Source organism: Stegodyphus dumicola, chromosome 11, assembly GCF_044657685.1.
Source record: "Stegodyphus dumicola isolate Sdum_Otavi_A_Nest chromosome 11, ASM4465768v1".
Lineage (NCBI taxonomy): Eukaryota > Metazoa > Arthropoda > Arachnida > Araneae > Eresidae > Stegodyphus > Stegodyphus dumicola.
The window spans coordinates 66,376,297-66,396,904 of NC_140778.1; the positions used below are offsets into that span (position 1 = coordinate 66,376,297).

General features: G+C 32.8%; 1 protein-coding gene across 1 annotated transcript in view; it reads left to right on the top strand.

The window, feature by feature from the left end:
* The window catches only part of LOC118179740 (uncharacterized), a 57,591-nt gene extending 37,350 nt beyond the window's left edge, over window positions 1-20,241 (top strand). Inside the window, exons 5-6 of the mRNA XM_085826300.1 lie at window positions 11,482-12,732; window positions 19,202-20,241. Coding sequence (XP_085682426.1) covers window positions 11,482-12,206 — 725 coding nt within the window. The 3' untranslated portion in view covers window positions 12,207-12,732; window positions 19,202-20,241. The remainder of the gene's footprint in view (window positions 1-11,481; window positions 12,733-19,201) is intronic.
* The last annotated feature ends 367 nt before the right edge of the window (window positions 20,242-20,608 follow it).

Consider the following 20,608-nt stretch of genomic DNA (forward strand, 5'->3'; position numbering starts at 1 on the left):
AGAGCGTTCATTTCAGTTTTTTCAAAGTTAGGGAGTCTTCAAATTGCTACCCATTTCAAAGAGAGAGAAGGAGGGTGTAGAGCGTTCATTTCAATTTTCCAAGGTTAGGGGGGAACAATTCTCCAAAATGGCTACCCGATTCAAAGAGAGAGGGTAGAGAGTGTTCATTTCCATTCTCCAAGATTAGAAGGTCCCGAAATACCTTCTGAATTCAAAGAGAGATCGTGTAGAGCGTTCATTTCCAGGTCTCCAAGATAAGAGGGTCCGCTTTTCCCAAAATGGCTTTCCGAATTCAGAGACAGTGAGGTGCAGACTTCAGTTTCCTACCCCCCCAAGAATAGAGGGTCCCAAAATGGCTTCCCATTTCAAAGAGAGAGAGAGAGAGAGGGTGGTGAGCGTTCATTTCCGTTCTCCAGGATAGGGTCGTCTGCTTTTTTCTAAAATGGCTTCCCAACTCAAAGAGAGAGAGAGAGGGTGTAGAGCAGTCATGTTCGTTCTCCAAGATGGGGTCGTCCGCTTTTCTCAAAATGTCGTCCAAATTCAAAGAGAGAGGGTGTAGAGCGGTCATTTTCGTTCTCCAAGATGGGGTCGTCCGCTTTTCTTAAAATGGTGTCCCAATTCAAAGAGAGATCGTGACCATTTTTTTCTGTTTTTCCAAGATGGGGGAACAAGAAAACCTAGAATGGAATAACACGAGAAAGAGAGAGAGAGAAAACGCTATCTTGTCATTTTCTGATAGGGTGCCGGTGTTCGAATACTTTTGTGATCGACTGTACTACTATGATACTGCTCTAAGAATAAATTATGGAGAAGGAGTTCAAGCTTACGCTGATTATGTATTGATCATTGTTACGGGCTCAAGTCATCAACAGATGCAAACAGATGCATATTTTATACAAGGCACAACAGATGCATATTTTATACAAGGCATCAACAGATGCATATTTTATACAAGGCACGTAGTGCCTTGTATAAAATATCAGAATGGGCATCTTTATACAAGCTTAACTTCTCGCCGGAAAAATCTAGTGCAGTGTTTATTACAACTAAAAAAAGAGGCTCTGCATACTCTGCCCCAACAGTAAAAATGGGAAATATTACCATCAAACGGCAAAAGCAAATAAAATATCTTGGAGTTATAATAGATGAGTGCCTAACGTGGCTTCCACATCTGGATTATATCAAAATAAAGATATGTAAAATAATTAACAACCTCATGAAATTACCCGGCCTTTCAAAGACGGTTATAAAAGAACTATATAAACTTGCAATTGAAAGAACTGCAGTTTAATCATGTGCAGCTTGGTGGTATCCAGCAACAGTAAAATTGCGAAATAAGGCTAATACCATTGAAAGGGTGGCCTTATTAGCAATGACTAAAAGTTGTAAGACAGTTCCAACTTCGGAACTACAAGTATTGGCAGGTCTGATCCCATTGGATATCAAACTAGACCAGGAAAGTGCTATACAACGAACTGAAAGAGGATGGTCAGACTTCTCCTTCGAAAACATTAACTTTCCCAAAGAAAATCTTGACTATCAGCTTAGCAAATGGTATACTCACCCAGCTAGAATAAAGATATATAAATGGAGCGACCATCTCCCTCTTAATAAAGTCTTTGAATTATTCACAGATGGATCAAAAAACGATGAAGGTACAAGAGCTGGCTTCTGTGTGTATTGGAATGGCATTTTTCAAGAAGAGAAATCTTATCACCTAGATAAAACCTGTTTCGTCTACCAATCGGAAACACAAGCTTTGAAGTCTGCCTTACTTTGGCTGAAAACATATAAGAAAACAGCACAGATCTACGGCCGATGCTCTTCGCACCAGCGGTGCAATTAGCCGCTTAAGCTATTCGCACCAACATTAACCACGCATGCGCATTGAGTCTTCGGATCCGTCAATTGAACCCCATCAAAAGGAACGGATTGTACGTACGCGAACTGTTGTAGTGAATCTTTTTTTCAAAAAAAGGCGGGTTTCTACCTTGGCGTAGATTATCATTTTTTTAAGCGTTGGCGACTTTCAAAAGCTTAGAAAGGAAAATGGGTTCCTTTTCTTATAAAATAAGGAACACATTTCCTTTTATTAAAGTATATATAAAAAAAAGGGCAGATGTTTATGTTCGCAATGTTTTTCCTTTTCCTGAACGCTTTGAATAGTTTAAATGTCTGATTTGAGGGAGGGACGAAATCTTGTTTACGTTTTTTGTACTTCTTAGAATACATTTAGCTGTAAAGACGTGTTTTGCGCAATCAAGACTTTAATTCATTCCTCTTCGAAAAATTTCGTCCGATAAAAGATAAATTAGACAGAGGATTTCTGTGTAGAAAATTTAGACATGAAATAAGTTAAAAGCGATTATATCAACTATTAAATGAATTATTCTGTATGCCTGCTTATTTTTTTATGAAAATACTTGGCATTTTCAGGACACAAAAAGTGCTTCAAAGAACTTTGAAATATTAGTACAAACACATTAATAAATTAAATTTAAATAAACAATGGGGTATAATTTAAAAGACAGAAATAATTTAATGTAAGAGATTTAGATTTAAAAATTTGCACACACAAATGATTTATTGGATTTTGTGAGGTTTTATTTCATAAATAACTTTGATTTAGAAATATGGAATTTGAATCTATAAACCTGTGTGGATACTGAAAAAGTGATGAATATATAAGAATATTATCATTTTCAGTAAGTTTTCTTATTGAATAACAAATTCTGACAGTCCTATGCTATAAGAATAGGATCTAAGTTTGCATAGAAACTCCTCTGTTAAATAAAAGAATTTAAGTAATTTTTCTAGCCTTTTTGTCAATACACTAAAGATTTTTTAACTAATTACTCGTCCTCGCTTGCAATTAGAACCATCATTAAATACCTATTTTATCTAATCATTTCCTGAACATTATCATGTGTATAGATTGACCTCGTCTTTGTAACTGATAATTATTACTTGCAAATTATTCTCTTGCTGGTGAACTATTAACAACACCGCCTACCTTACGGAAATCGGCGTAAAATGCTGGTACCTGGGCTGATTGTGCGCATGCGCGGACATAGGTGGTGTGAATAGCCTGTTAGCTATTCGCACCGTCGGTTATTAGCCACTGCGTAGATCTACACAGATAGTCAAGCAGTACTGAAATCTCTGGAAAAATTCGATATATTAAATCTAGAAATTATAGATGTTAAAAAGCTCCTCTCTATCACCAAAACAAAATTACACTGGATACATGGACACTGTGACTACCGAGGTACGAGAAGGCGGATGAACTTGCAAAGAATGGAATTTCTTCTTCCAATCGCATTAACTGCAAGATCGCAATTAGCACCTTAGTAAGTAAAGCCAAAGGAAAAAGCTCTCGTATTGTGGCAACGTCGATGGAAAGACGAAGATACAGGCAGATCCACTTTCAAGATTCTTCCTAAAGTCTCAGAAAGAAGACATTTTAACGATTTTTTCCTCAATCAAATCTTATCAAATCACGGAGCCCTTTCCCTGTTATTTCAATAGATTCAAAATAAAAGAATCACAATGTCGATGTTCATGTGGTCTAGACTCCGCGGATGCAATTCATAGGATATTAGAGTGCCCTAGCGTGGACAGCAGACGTAGAGAACTATTTCCACAAAGAATTGACTATCGATCTGCTTTGTAAACTTGTTCTCTTAGAAAAGGGTAGATCTCAACTTTCAAAACTTATGGAATTTCTGTATGTCAATGAAAATACAATCTATTCTTCATTATAATACTTATATGTATAAAATGTTTGTACTTGATTTATTATATTTATTGTACGCCTAAAAGTGCTAAAATATGTATTCTTGAAAACTATACCTTTTTTTTACTTTATAACATTGTATTACACTTGATATTATTATATCTCAACCTTAATTGTATCCTTATTATTATACATTATTGTATTATAGATATGATCAATGTAAAACTTGTATTTAGTTCTTAATAAAGATTTGGCGAGGCCATCACATCCTCTAGTCAGAGGACTTCAAAATTTATCGCTAGGATTCTAAATTCCCTTTAAATTCTGATGTTACTTTTGAGCTTTTGCTGGATAATTAGTTAACATTTTGACCTATGGCTCCGGTGATACCTCTGCATTGAGGTGAGGACCGGATATTCCACTTTCATGTTGTTTCTGCAGGTGCTCGGTTGGCGACGTTTTTGGCGACGCAGGTGAAATGAGTTGAATTAACCCATTAGCCGCTGGTGTTGCGTTGACGCAACGGTCAAAATAGATGCGTATATAAATATAACTGCCTAAAATACTTTATACCAGCCTATGATTTTGTGTAGGGAATATTATGAAGATTATTTCTGTAAAAAAAATATTTGCCTTCAGCAATCATTTTGCTTATAATAATTAATCTCATACTTTAAGCAAAATCTAAGCAAAATTTTCGACCGGGTATTTTTGCTGAAAATATTTAACGAAAGAATTGCCGTCTTTATGAGTGATCTATTTTTAGTCAAGGTCACCTTTATCAGAACATTACATTAGTCAGATGTGTTATATTTGTGTTGGGAAGGAATGGAAAACAGGTGTTGCGTTGACGGAACGTCAGCAGGAAACCGGTAGTCAATCTCCTTTTTCACTCATTCCTTTCGATGTTCTGATTCATGCTCTGGTTGTTTAAAAATGCCTAGAACAAGGTATCTTACATTAGAAGAAGCCCTTCAAAGATTTTCTGATGAAGAAACAGATGATGATAATGTTAATAATGACCAGAAGGAAAGTGATATTGTTGTTGTTCCCCCAGAAATTGCAGAGTCTAGTGACGAAGAAGAAAGGAATGGCAATGTTTTAAATAATGATAATGATACTCGTATTTCACCAAATGATACTGCTGGGGAAGTTGAAATTCACGTAAGAAGTAAGTTTCAGCCTTCTAAAAGCAGTTATAGTCATACTAAAAAGTTTAAAAACCAGAAGACTGATATCTTGAAGTGGATAAAAAAGGAACTGTTAGTTATGTCTCAGGAAGAACATGAAGAAAGAGATAGAAGATAAATTAAATTATAAAAGACAAAACGCAAGGTAAAACTAGTGCACAGATTTTCGATTTTCTCTTTGGTTTAGACATTTACTCTCTTCTCGTTGAGCAGACAAATATATACGCTCAGAAAAAAAAAAAGCCCAGAATTTATTGCATCTGAAGCCTATATGAGAAGCTTTGTTGGAATATTATTGCTTACTGGATATCATTCTTTACCTCAAGAAAAAATGTATTGGCCTTTTGATAAGGACATTTCTGTTCGTGTTGTATGAGAATTGATATCATGTTTGCAGTACAGGAATATGAAGCAGAATTTGCATTTGAGAATAGTCAAATTGACAATACTGATAAATTATATGAGGTGAGACCTTATCTAAACTTAATAAATATCACCACTTTTTACTACTGAAAATATAAAGCTTTTAGATTCCAGACACGAGAATGCATTACTCCTTTTGCAAACTCCTATTGAGAGAGTAGAATTTGCCAGAAATAGATCAGCAACAGAAAGACCTAGTAAATTCAGCATTCAAAAACCATTGCACGGAGATGGTAGACATTTTATCGTAAAGTCCGTTGATAACAAAAGACTTTGTTGTAAAGAGTACCATAGCCAGACTGTTTGTAGATGCATAATATGTAATGTAGTTTTACATCATGATTGTAATCAAGCTTTTCATGCTTGAATCTTTCAAATGAAATAATCTGTATTTTTAAAAGAAATACAATGTATATTTTAATATTAAATTAATTACAAGTAAAGTTTTTTGTAGATTTATAAAACGTTATACAGCTAAAAAGTAAACCTGCGCTCCACTCAAAAGAAACATCACATGAATACAATCCTACACACTAAAACATCCGTAGTCTTATTCCGCTGACGTTGCGCGAACGCAACACTCGCTTTTTTCACAGGTAAGAGGATTTTTTTTTTATTTTCAATGTACATTTATGTTATAAATGCTTAATTTAATATTTGTTATTATTTTCATGAGAAAAGAAACATTCCTTGTAGTTTTGGCGGTTAATGGGTTAATGCTTTGAAAAGTGAAATATTTTTCTACTGCGTAACACCAAAGCCTCCTGAAGATATTCTCTATTGATTCCTTCTACTTCAGGAGGCTTTGGTAAGGCGGGGAGTCGTTGAGTGCGTTTTTGGCGAGCATTGTAAACTTTTAACAAAAACTCGATGCAACTCTTCTATCGGACTATAAGCCTCGGCCTCTTTCTCCTATTCTAGCTGCTGCACGATGTTTTTTTTTTTTATTGAATGGCAATTTTTGCCCAGCGGCGGGGTGAGACCCTTAAGGCCCATATCGCACGGCGTTTGTTTTTCACGAACAACTGTTTCTGACAATTTTTTTGCCTGGTTTATTATTGAAAGAGAGACGTGCGACTTTTTTCTTCCTCTCCAAAAAAAATTGCAAGTTGTTTAATTGCTTGTTTGTAATGGGGAACCAGTTTCCCCATGTGTTAATCTCAAAGCGGTCTATGAATGTTGTGTCAAATCAGAAAAATTGTTCCAAACAGTTGTTCTTCCGAAACAAAACTACGTATGATAGTAGCCTAAGAAATAGTTTAGATATTAAAGTGCCACTAATAGTAAATCTACTTATTAAATAATCAAAATAGCTAATAGGTCATCGCAAGTTTTCGCTTCTCCTGTTTTTCCAGTCAACGATTTTGGACTTGAATTTCACGATACATTCTTCACCTTGCTTCCCTGGATGATGTACAGTTCTTCTTGCTTCCATATTTACGGACTTTCATCACTTTTCCTTTATCCCAGTTTCCTGATTAAACCGGGTCCAGAAAGACGCTGACGGGTTTTTACATCTCTTCCGGTATGGTTCCCTCTTCGAAATCCTCGATTCCTTGAACATCTGAAGAACCATTCCTTATCCTGGCTCGTGTTTTCCTGGAGCAGTGACGACGAAGTGGAACGTAAGAATTTTATTTTGTTTTATATTGCACTAGATTATTTGGAAAGTCAATAATCATTAGTTTGTAGAGGCGTTAGGTTATTTTGAGTCAGGAAACATGAAACATGCGCAACGCCTTCGCTGGAAACGAACCACCGACCTCTTGAATACGCGCCCAGTGGGCAGACCATTACACCACGAAGGTATGCTAAGGAGACAGGAGAAATACCTTATAAGTTAAGTAAATTAACTCCTACGTAAGTGTAAAAATACAGATTACTGATTAAAATGGATCAGTTTAAAACTTAGTTTTACCTGTTATCTCTAAGAATTATTGATTCCGCAGTTATTTTATTAATTCTAAACAATTCTAGCTAAGTGCAATAGTTGAGGAATTTAGATTAACTTACTAGTTAAGGGGTTTCTTAAGATTGTTGGTTTGAAATAACAGTATTTTTGTTAAATTGTTAAATATGTGCAATGAAGTAAATGAAATTTAGGTTCTAAGCTGATTGAAGGAAAAATTAAAGAAGGGAAAATAAAATCTATGTAATTTTCTGTAACTGACTTTTTCTGTCTCCTTCCGCTTCGATATTTAGCTGTTTAAAAGCAGTAAGGAAGGGGTTGTTGAAGAATGTATTAGTGTAATATTAAGATTTTGTATTTTCATAATAATCCGGTTCTTGTTAAGCTCAATAGTATTATTGAAACATTGTTTTCTTAAGAATGTATTAGTGCAATGTTAAGATTTAGTGCTTCATAATCATCCGGTTATTTGATCAGTGTAATAGTATTACTGAAACATTGTTTTCTTATGAATGTATTAGTATGTGATAATGATTGGCAACTCAGTTCTGTTTTTAAGGTTTTAAGAATTGGGTATTAATTCTCCCTGGAGACTTAGTTATACTATATTTGTTATGACTTATACCTAACCTGCCTAAGTTGAAAAATAAAATCCTAAAGTTATCATGAATTTAAAAATATTTGTTTTATTTACATATTAGTTTTGATTTTATGCTTTGTACATGATATGCACCAGTCATCTTCACGCAGTGGCTAATCGCACCGACGGTGCGAATAACTAAAAAGGGTATTCACTCCACCTACTCTCGCACATGGGCACAATCAGCCCATGTACCAGCATTTTACGCCGATTTCCGTAAGGCAGGCGGTAGAGAGAGAGAAGATTGTTAACCCTAACTCAGCATTAAAAGGGTTGTTAATAGTTCATCAGCAAGGGAATTATTTGCAAGTAATAATTATCAATTACAAAGACGAGGTCAATCTGTATACATGATAATGTTCAGGAAATGATTAGATAAAATAGGGATTTAATGATGGTTCTAATTGCAAGCGAGGACGTGTAATTAGTTAAAAAAATCTTTAATGTATTGACAAAAAGGCTACAGAAATTACTTAAATTCTTTTATTTAACAGAGGAATTTTTATGCAAACTTAGACCCTAGTCTTATAGCATAGGACTATCAGAATTTATTATTCAATAAGAAAACTTACTGAATATTACAATATTCTTATGTATTCATCACTTTTTCAGTATCCACACATGTTTGAAGGTTCAAATGCCATATTTCAAAATCAAAGTTATTTATGAAATAAAATCTGATAAACCATTTCTGTGTGCAGATTTTTAAATCTAAATCTCTCACATTAAATTATTTCTGTCTTTTAAATTACATCCCATTATTTATTTAAATTTCATTTATTAATGTGTTTGTACTAATATTTCAAAGTTCTTTGAAATACTCTTTGTGTACGGAAAATGCCAAGTATTTCCATAAAAGAAATAAACAGGCATACAAAATTGTTACTAACCAGTATTATATGATTAATTATTCATTTAATAGTTGATTTAATCGCATTTAACTTATTCCATGTCTAAATTTTCTACTCAGAAATCCTCGGTTTAATTTTTAGTATCATTTCTCAAAGGAAAATTTTCAAAGGGGAATGAATTAAAGTCTTGATTGTGCAAAACATATCTTTTAAGCTAAATGTATTATTCTAAGAAGTACCAAAAATGTAAACAAGGTTTTGTCCCCCCCCAAAAAAAATCAGTCATTTAAACTAATCCAAGAAAACAATAATCATTGCGAACATAAAAATCTGCCCTTTTCTATATATACTTTAATAAAAGGAAATGTGTTCCTTCTTTTTATATATCTAAGAAAAGGAACTTTCTAATCTTTTGAAAGTCACCAACGCTTAAAATATGATAAACTACGCCACGGTAGTAACCCGCTTTCAAAGAAAAAAAGATTCACTACAGCACTTAAGCAGTTCGCATACGTAGAATTCGTTCTTTTGATTGGGTTCGAATGACGGAGCCGACAACTCAATGCGCATGAGTGGTTAATGTTGGTGCGAATAGCTCAAGCCAAAGAATCTCTAAGGGTCTCCTTAGAGAATCTTTGGCTCAAGCGGCTAATCGCTCCGCTGCTGCGAATAGCATAGACCTCATCTTGAGGAGGATTGTCGGGTACTTACATGATTAAAGGTTACACAACGCAATGATAATATATTACATGATTGAATTTTGGCTAATTTAACTTGTTTCGTGTCTTCCTAAAAGCGCCACAAAACATTTCCTAAGAGATATTTGTTCAATATCATAATATCTCACAGTAGTTAAACTACTAAAACGTTTTACAGAACACAATTCAAAGCAGACATTTGATTTCCCCAGTTCACCGGTTACTAATTCTTTAAAAACATTCCAAAGAAGTTACTAGAACTTCCAGCTCTTTGACGGAAATATATGTCGATCGTTGCATTTTTCTATCTCTTTCCTGTTTGTTAAAACGAATATACATAATTCGAAAACGTAAAATTCCCCGAGACAATCAGAAGATGGGAATATTGTTAGAACTAAGCCTCAGTAGTAATTTAGTTTCATATTTTGATGTCAGAGTGGCAACCGTCTGATCTCGTTTGTAGTTTGTTGTCGTTCTAAGAATTTAGTTTTGTTTACATATGCTTTGAGCGGTTTAAAGGCAACTGTGTTTGTGACTTTGTCTGTCTGCTTGTTTTTCATATCACGAAAGCTGGAGGCAGTGTCTAAATATAGCTCCGAAATTTTTTAAATAACTGTTTCAGGAAATATTTTCAACTCTCTAAAAAAGTTTAATGCACCTTTCCTATGCAATGTCTCATTCATCAAATTGAAAAAGGAAACTTCGCTTCATCGAAACTTCAGGTGTTTTGTTAGCTGTTTACTATCAACACGAGAAATCCAAAAGAGGCCCTGACATGAAACATTCAGATAAGTAACATTCTGTTCTCTATACAATATATGTTTCTCTATCACTAGAGTGCAATTAAATTTTTTTATTTATTATTTTTCATAAGATTCTAGCATTATACAATAGTTAGTAATAGTAGCAAGTCATGTGGTTCTTTTCTTCGTAACTATTCCGTACAGACGCCACATTCCTTATCAGTAGTCCGTTCTTATCAGCAATTCACACCCTTCGGAGGCCCCTCTCTTCGTGCTTAGGAATTTCTTGAGAGGGAAAAAATGGGGATCTCTTGACCAACGATGAGTATAGATTGTGATTTTTGTAACTAAGATCCTCGACTTTTTTTTTTTTTTTTAGGTCTCAAACTTAGAATTATGAGCAAATATAAATACAGTGTGACGGAATTTGTTAAAGTTGTACTATAATAAATTATAATGGTTAAATTAATAAATTAATTTTATATTTAACTAATATTTAAGAAAAATAAACTGTGTAATTTATTTTTGCTGAAATGCTCTCACACTGTGTATGGATTTATGATTTTGTCAATTACTGTTTTTATGAAATATACATGAATTTTTTGGGAACGGTAATATTTAATGTTACTTTAGTTAAAATATTATGTACATCTCTGTGATGATGTATGTCTTTTCTTGTTAGGTCTCAAGATAACGGCATACACATTACCATGTAGGAATTCATTCATTTATTCATTTATTATTTTTTTAACTTAGCTAAAGTTTGCTTCTTAAAGACACGAATTTTTGCAGATGAACTCCTTAACTACACTCATGGACACAATCGTATTTTAGGGTATTTTCTACTTCTTTTCCTTTTCTTTCTATAGGCCCTTTTTTTTCCCCTCTATTATTTTTGGGCCATTTAATTTAAATTTTATTTTGTCCCATCTTTTCTTTCTGGCCTTTTGAACTCGTACAAAATGTACGAAGTTCCTTTTTACTGTCCTCAAATACGAAATTGCCCCTCTTTCTATATACCTTTCCTTCGCACCTATGCTTGATTTTTCGCCCATCGGTGCAGAAAGACTTAGCGGGTGCAAAACAAGACATCTGTCTACTTTGTCTGTCTGTCTGTCTGTCTGTCTAAGAATTTAAAAAATAAACGTGAGGCTTTGTAATATTGGATGTAAAGCTGTTTCATTTTATGTTTATTTGGAAAAATCGGAACGGTTAGTTCTTGCAAATCTGGAACATAACTAGCTGTGCGCGGCATACATCGGGAACATTAAAAAAGAACGTCATGTGTGAGGTACTGAATCAGTTATTCAGGTGAGACTTCTTTTTAAACAAGCATATAATTTTTCTTACAAAAGAGAAGTGTGTAAAAAAATGTTTACGGAACAGTATAGCTTAAACAACAATACGCTTATTCATGCAGGAGAGAAACCTTATGTGTGTGAAGTATGTAAGAAGTCATTTACTCAAAAGTGTAATTTAAATAAGCATTTGCTTATACACACAGGAGAGAAACCTTATGCATGTGAAGTATGTAAGAAGTCATTTACTCAAAAGTGTAGTTTAAACAAACATATGCTTATTCATGGAGGAGAGAAACTTTATGCATGTGATGTATGTAAAAAGGCATTTAGACATAAGCATAGTTTAAGCAAGCATACGTTAATTCACACAGGAGAGAAACCTTATATGTGTGAAATATGCAAGAAGTCATATACTCAAAAGTGTAGTTTAAATATGCATCTGCTTAGTCACACCGGAGAAAAACCTTTTGAGTGTGAAGTATGTAAGAAGTCATTTAGTCAAAAGTGTAGTTTAAACAAGCATATGCTTATTCATGCAGGTGAGAAACCTTACGTGTGCGAAGTATGTAAGAAGTCATTTATTTACGAATGGAATTTCAAGCAGCATATTCATACTCACACAGGAGAGAAACCTTATATGTGTGAAGTATGTAAAAAGTCATTTACTCGTAAGAGTAGTGTAAATGAGCATATGCTTTTACACTTAACCTCCTGACTACTCAAATTGTTTTAATAAAATTACTTCAAAAATTGCATATTTTTTATGTCATAGTTGAAATCTGCATAGCAGTTTGCAAACTTTATGCAAATATTAGAAATTTTGGTACAGTCAATCCCATCTGTTGGAACAAATGTGTAATTTAAAGTCTGAACACTGTACAAAATATATAACTGATAATTAAACACTGAAATGATATAACTGATGATTAAACACTGAAACAGTGTGAAAGACTTTTATAGACGTAAAATGAAAGCCCGCCTTTATTGCATGATGAGCAAATTTTGCTATATTTCTTTTGCCCATAGAAATCGTGGGATAAGCTGTCAAAGAGTTAAGAGAAACTATATACGTGTGAAATATGTAAGAAGTTATTTAGTCAAAAAGATAGTTTCAAGTAATTTAGGCTTATATGTGGAACAGAAGTCTCATCTGTGTCACCTATCTAACAAGTAATTTAGAGGAAAGACTATTTTAAACAAACATAGTCATACTCATGCATCAGAGAAACCTTTCGTATAAGGTATGTAAAAACATATTTATTCTAAAGGGTGATTTAAGTATCTGTATCTATATAAAGGAGAGATGTCTCATGAGTTGTATATGCAGTAAGTCATATGGGTGGAAGAAATTGTAGAAACATGTTTTTCTATACTGAAGGGAGGTTTGTTTTGAGGAGATGTTATATTAGTAGCAGTGCTCAGTTATTTAAGCAGTAAGAAAATGTCCATGCAGCAAAGAAGCCTCATTATGTGAAGTCAAGGTTGGTTCATTCGTACAAAGGGCAGAGTTTAGGGTTGGTATCATTCAGATGGGATTTAGAGATTTCAAAGGTGCTGAGTGGCAGAATTTAGGTTTTGCAGATATTGTACTGAGTGGTATGAAGCTAACATCTGACCCTGTGTATAAATTGTTATTTAATCAGTAGAATTAATAAACTATTTATTTGTGTTCGCAAGAGATAAACTTCGTAAATGCAAAATAAATCTTGAGTCATTTTAAGGAAATACTGATTTGAAGCAACATTTGCTAGCAAATACGTTTTTCCCCCCTTTATAGCAGCTGTATGCAAATAGATTTCAGGTATTTTGATGTGTACATGGACACTGAGTTTGTGTAAATGTTTGACTTCTTGTTTTGGTTTTGTGTAACAGGTGGAAAGATCGGCACAATCTTGAAATTAGTGTCGAATCCTTCATGCATAATTTTTTATCCATCAGTCTCGGCATCAAAAAGGAAATGCTTTGCCAAGGGGGTAGCGTAGAGTAAATTTTAACCCATATAGATAGATTTCAGTATGTTTTTGCTTACTCATAACTGTTCAATCTTTCTACCAAAATGCATTTTGAGGATCATATGCTTGTTACCACTTTAAAGTGTTGAAGTGTATAATGAAATCCTTAAGCATGGCTGAATGTTTTAGCTATATGTGTAGTGTAACTTATGTGTACTTTGGTTAAATTTGGCTCTGTCAGTGTATAATGTAGATAGCAAACATAGCTTTTTGTTTAATGATGGAAGTATGAAGGATTGTGTATGTAATTAATGAAATAGTATATTAGGTACTTTCATTTTTAGTAAAAATATCCTGAAGACCATAACTACCCAGCTGCAGTGCATAACGTCGCAAAAGGGTTGCCTCATGCTACATTGAGAAAGATAAATAAGATCTCAAATATTTTCAGTGAAATCTTGGACATACTAAATAGAGCAACTCCATGTATATAAAGTATGTTCAAGAATGAATCATCTGGGAAACATTTTGATGTAATTAAGAAATCTATATGTATTAGATATTTATACAAAACTATTCTGATTTTTTTTTTTTTTTTTTTGAATTTATGGAATAAATCTTATGAATGTCCTCTTTTTTAAATTATAAATGCTTTTCTGTAAATTATTTACTGTCTAAAGACTGAAACAGATAAAAATATTGAAATCATCCAGATATTTAATGAAAGAGCTAATATTAATATAAATGTTTCAAGTTATGTACAGTATAAAGTCTGAGATCCGGACGTCCTATATTCGGAATGATCTAAAATTCGCACCTCAAAGCCACTACTAACTTTTTGTGGGGGTTATGTGTGCTTTACGCATGCACATTTCATCCCCCCCACATATAATAAAACGTGGAGAGTCTCGATTCTCAATTTCACTTTGGCACTAAATAAAATACTTCGTTATTGAACAAACAATCATTTTAGCATAAATTTGTATAATCAGTAATCTGACTTCATAGCTGCGTGTCTGCTTAGCTTACTACAGTCAAAAGTCGTTAATCCGGACTCGTCAGGACTTCGGCAATTCCGGATTATAGATCAGTCTAAATCTGGTAAGATGGCATGCCGAAATTATAAATTTAAAAATATAAAACCGTTATTAATGAAATAAAAAGCAATTATGATCTAAAGGGTATCAAAATTTACAAAAAAAAAATAGCTTAACATTTATTTGTTTACTTTATTAAACATTTCTCTCAACACGTGCATGCGTAAAGCATACATTATGCATAGTCGAAATTAGAAAATTGCAACCAGAAAACTATTTTATTTGTATTCGTGATATTTATAATGACGAGGAATTTGATGTCAATCATATCAAAGACGGAGTACATCGAGATGAAATACTACATTTAGTAAGGAATTATAAGCCAAATGAAATAAAAACATCTGCCCTGAAGATAAGGATAATGCTGACAGATCAACTTCCAATTCTTTGCGTGCCACGACGTTTCCCCCCCCTCCACACACACACGCAGAGTAGCGTGAAATTGATAAACAGATTTCGGAGTGGTTAGATAAATAAAGGATATGCCTTTATCCATTTTTTGCAGCAATTCCACTTTTTGTTTAATGGACTTCGAAACATACTTTCTCTTTGTAGATTCTTTACATATTAGTAAATGTATATCAGAAATTCTATTTGACATAATCAAAAGTTCAAGCTTACTTTTATAAAATTGCTCTAACAGTCTGCAAAAAATATTAAACCGGATCCAATTTGAGGATTAAAGAACAACGCAATCTGCAACATTAACTGAATTAGATAATTTTAGCTGAGCTTATACCGTCTGTTATACATTAAACGCGCTTTCGTAAATGTATTATGCGCATGCGCACACACATACTTGCAGCCGTAAAGGTCTTGCGCGCATGTGTCAACATGATGCATGCGCAGAAAGTTTGTAGCTTTGAGGTCCGGATTATGGGTGTCCGAATTAACGATTTTTGACTGTATTTACTTTACAAACATACTACTGTAAGTAATAAGATCCACAATATTTTACAAAAAATTCTACTCATAGGATTTCAGTTTTCAAATGCCCACTTTGATATATTTTGGCACATACATCATTCTGTAAGAAACTGCTTGCCATCTGTCATTTATAATAGAAAGGATCAAAAAGAAAGTTAAATCTCATCCTCTCCTTATAAAAAATAAATGATTAAAAATAAAGGTCTTTCCATTTTGTTACAATACACAAAAAACAATATTTTTTAGAAAAGGTTGATATTTCCAGCAAGAAAACTTGCATGCATCAGGAAGTAATTTTGTCTAGTAAAATTTTTCTAAATAAAAAAGTGCATCTATTTATTTTAGTGAAACAAAATTATGTATTTGTTTGCACACTTTACCATCTTTTTATTAACAATATTTTCCTTGAAAACATAAACAATGTTATAACAGCTAAGGCTTACACTCATAATTTAGCCTTATCCACACATATGTCTTTCCACATGAAATTATTACATATTGTCATGTAAAAAAAAATTGATTTAAAATTGCATCTTTCTCGGGAAAATCCAGAATAACTTCTACAATTGGTGCAGTACTGGTAGAAAAGTAATGTGATGTGTACTATTATAGGCGATGTCCTGTCTGGTATCCGAGTAGAAAAGTAAACTGATGTGTGGTTTTACTAGCAGTGTATTACTAGTTCCTGACTGCTAACTGGGTAAATCAAATAATGTTTTATTTTTTAATTTTGTTCTTTACTATCATTAAAACATATCTATGTATTCAATAAATACAGCACTTTCTGATTATCTGTCCAAAGCTGAAAAGAATTCACCAGGCAGCAGTCTGTGATTCCAAGCCAGACTACACATAATAAAGGGCAAAGAGATATTTATGTAACTACCCAAAGTATATAGATGCATGCAGAACATAAGTGTGTGTTTTGGATTTTTAACTTAAAATGTCCTTTTTTTTCATCAGTACTGCTTTTGATTAGTGTTTGATGAGTCAGCAAATTTTTTGTCTTCTAGGCAATTTAAAAAACACTGTGAAGTAACTGAGCTGATGGACTTCAGAAATACGATATTTTGCCTGATAGCAGAGAGTGCAAAAATTCATGTTCCATGAAGTGGTATTTTGTAAATGATCAGATTTGTATGCAGATGCTGCAACTTGTTCCATTCTGATTTTTCTTTAAATGAAAACAGATTGCTACGGATGTGAGAAAACAACAGCATTTGCAGTACAAGTTCATTCAATTTTCAGATTTTTTTAAATGAAAATATATAATAATATATGGGGTAATAACAAAGTGTGCTAAGCTAAGTTATGCACAATACCAGTTTCTGCATTTGTCTGCAGTGTTTTGAAGCTGAAGCATGTCACTGTGTGCATGGGCAGAAGAGTAGAAAAAAAATGCATGTCTGTTTATTATAGATGCTTCTTGTATTTTTAATTCTGTTAATTGATTGCTGTTTTATATAATTTTTACTACATCACCATTTTTTAAAATGGCTGTTGGCTTTTTCATTTTAGGTTAGGGAAAAATTGTCACCAAAAATTACTGAATTTTTGAAAATGTGGCACAAAATTAGAAACTGCCACAAATATTCACACATCCAAATCAAATGGAAATATTTTTAGCACCTTTAAAACTACATTTGTTCAGTTTTTTTTTTTTTTTCAATTTTCGAATGAAATTCTCATCATAGCTAAATAAATTAAATTAGGAATTTGAGTAACTGAAAGTTTATCTTAGATGTTTATACAGTCCTCTAGGATTGGAAATAATAATAATTTATTTTTTCATGTTACTTGAAAAAACCAGTAATTGAATATTGTTTTCATGTTCTCAGAATCGATTAAATGGGGATATTTTAAAGAAGTATTATCTTGGTAGATAAATATACTATTATGCACTCCAATATTCCCTCTTTAGTAATTTTATCAAACATTATTCAAATTATTTCATTTCTGAGAAATGGAGTTGCCTTAACAACATAACGAATGAAAAATATTCATAAATAAATCGCCAGTAACTATTGCAATACAGTAGAATTCCAGAAATCCACAAAGCTTGGGACCAGACGTTGTGCGGATTTTAGGACAGAAAAGATAAAGCATGATATTCGGACTAAAAGTGCAAAATGAATGAGGCATATTAGATACATTTAGTTAAATTATTATATACATTGTTGCAATAATTTATTATATGCATTAAATTATTATTACATATATAAATTGATTATATTATTCATTGTACACATATGTACACAGCATCGAGATTTGCCAATTTCGCCTCATGCAAAGATTTCTGGTTTCGGATTCCGGTGTTAGAATCACTGTTGCTGTAAAATTTCAACAGCTTTTCTTTATTTTTCCGTATATCATACACAATCGTGTCGCAATTCCATACCATTCTGCTATAAATCGAGGAGTAGCACTTGCTTCCATCTTTTCCAGAATTTGCACTTTTTGCGTTACCGTCAATGCAATGTTTACGCTTTTCAACGTTGCAAGCAGTAAAATCACGAGTGCGTTTCTTATCTGTAATTGTATTAAAAAGGGCTGATATTAAAAATATTTTTAATTTATCCACAAAATATCCGGAAAAAAAAAGGCAGCACTAAACAATCTCGTGAAATGAAATAACAAAGCTCAGAAAATACAACAACGTGAATCGTAAACTTAAACAAAGAGTTGAGCGAATTGTCTGCTTTTTTACCTCGATGCAGATTAGAGGAAAAATTACTTATTTATTTTATCTTATTTTTTTAAACTTTTTAATATCAATAATTTGGTATTTCCGTTTTGACTGATTATTATTCGGTAATTATGACGTCATTTATTTGGTAAGTATTTTTTTCTTCGATATTTCGTACTCGATGTTGCGGTTTCCGGAACCTATAAACTGAATGTTTAGATTCTGAGAGGCAGCGCGGATTTTAGGTATTTGACTGTATTATTAATTTAAAAGAAACTTATATTCCAATAATATTAATAATCCAATAGTGTATTGACTTACCTATATCTTTAAATCTACCTGTCTGTATCCTGACTGTTGCTCCTTTCATTGTTATCCTCTACTACTAAGTCTCAAATTATATAATTCAGCAGCCAGTGTTGTCTGTTAAAGCTTGCTTGTCTTCGCCATCATCTTCATCACTCTCCAGAGTCTTCCCAGAGGCAATGATCTTCAGAACCATCAAGAGCATCAGTTATCCCTCTTCACTGTTATTGCTTCTTCAGTTAGAGACCATCTACCAAGAATCCACAAGCAAATCAATTAAGAAGATGAAAACAAATACTATGTGAATTCATTTTAAAATTTAAGGGACTGGCTTTCTGGATGTCTCGAAAAAAATTATGTAGATAATTAATTGAAATATTTATGTATCTACATGTAAGTTACAGATTTTCTGAGCATAGGCTAATTTAAAAGTTATTCAAGGCAGAAAAATATGCAAATGTGGTAATATAACTAATACTAACACAATTGACAACAATAATGGACAAACTGATATGAAAAGTCACTTTTGATTTGATTTATACCTAAGCATATTGAGTTTATTTTAATTTAAATTAAGTACAATATACCAATTATTATAGTACATAACCTTGTATTTTACTTTATCAGTACATTATACTCCAAAAATTTATTAGTTTAATTATTAGCTAGAATTTTTATATGCATATTATATTAAGCATGTAATACATTAATTTTTTTTTTTTTTTTTTTTTTTTTCCTCTAGCACTTATCTGGAGGGAATGGTTAAACTACCCTTAAACTGTTCTACAGACTTGTTTGCGTTAGCAAAATTCAGAACCTGAGAAATACACATGAATGTGATGGCTCTGTTAATGTGAGCTGAAGAACTGATTTTGAATGGGAATTTAACCACACTGATATAAACATGGAAAATTAAAAGCTTTGACCACATGCAACATAAAAGTTTTGCCCAGTCAGAGACTTGCAAGGTATCAGGAGGGATTTTGTTGATTATGCAGAGCAATATGGCACAAGACTCGGTGTAAGATTTAAAATGTTAAGAAAAGTCCACCAGTATCCAGATTTATAGGATGAAAAATCAAAAGGGTGTTTACATATCAACACAATCAATCACCTTGGCACAATATGGCAATTTTACTGGTGTTAAAGGTGAAAGTTAGATATTGGGTGTACTATTGTTGGTTTTCACAAATGTTCTGAAAAAGGTTCCTACATTATCAGTATGCATCAGCAATTTAAAATAAAATTTTTATTTGTTAAATAAGGATTACTTAAACCATTAAAAGAAAACACATTCATCTCACGAATTTTTCTGTACTTCCCCCCCCCCATTCTGTTCTTTCCAAATGCACAACAATCTTTTTCTCTCTGAAAACCACCAGAGATTAGGCATTCCATGAACCTTGACAACAGTGGCTATTTACCAAAGGCATCTGCTCGTCATTCCCTTTAGAAATTTTACGGCTAAATTTTGTACTGCAGTTTCTCCCATTGTTGATAGATCATACAAGCAGGTATTTTAAAATCAGTTTTAAGGCAAAGGGCATCATGATTTGTTCATAAAAATCATTGGAACTTCGAATATGAGGAATGACAATGCATACAGAAAGGATTATATTGCTTGACTGAAGGATCGTTATGACATTTTTGCCTGAAGAACCATAATGCACATGTTTGCTAGAGTTTGGAACACTTTGAAATACATATTATTATTAATGTGGTTGTGATAATATATAAGTGTAATAAAAAGATTCACAGAATAAAAGAGTATTCATTATTCTTGCTATTTGTAATTTCTTGCAAAGTTAAAAAATGATGATATGTAAATTTTGCCTTGCAGTATCAGTGATGATTGTATGTTAAGATATAAATTTGCTAGGTCATAATTAATGGCATGTGTAATAGATATTATTATTTAAATACTTATAAAAACAACCTGAAGATGTAATATATGAAATTAATTACCTAATATAATTTGATTTTCAATTAAAATATTTTTACAAATCTAAAAAACGTATATTGAGATGTAATTAAATAGAAATCTAGCAATTTTAAAATGATATTGATTAGTCTTTTTAAAATACTGTAGTTCAACTTTTATTTATTTTGTAGTCTTCAGAATCATCAAGAGCATTATTTATCCTTTTTT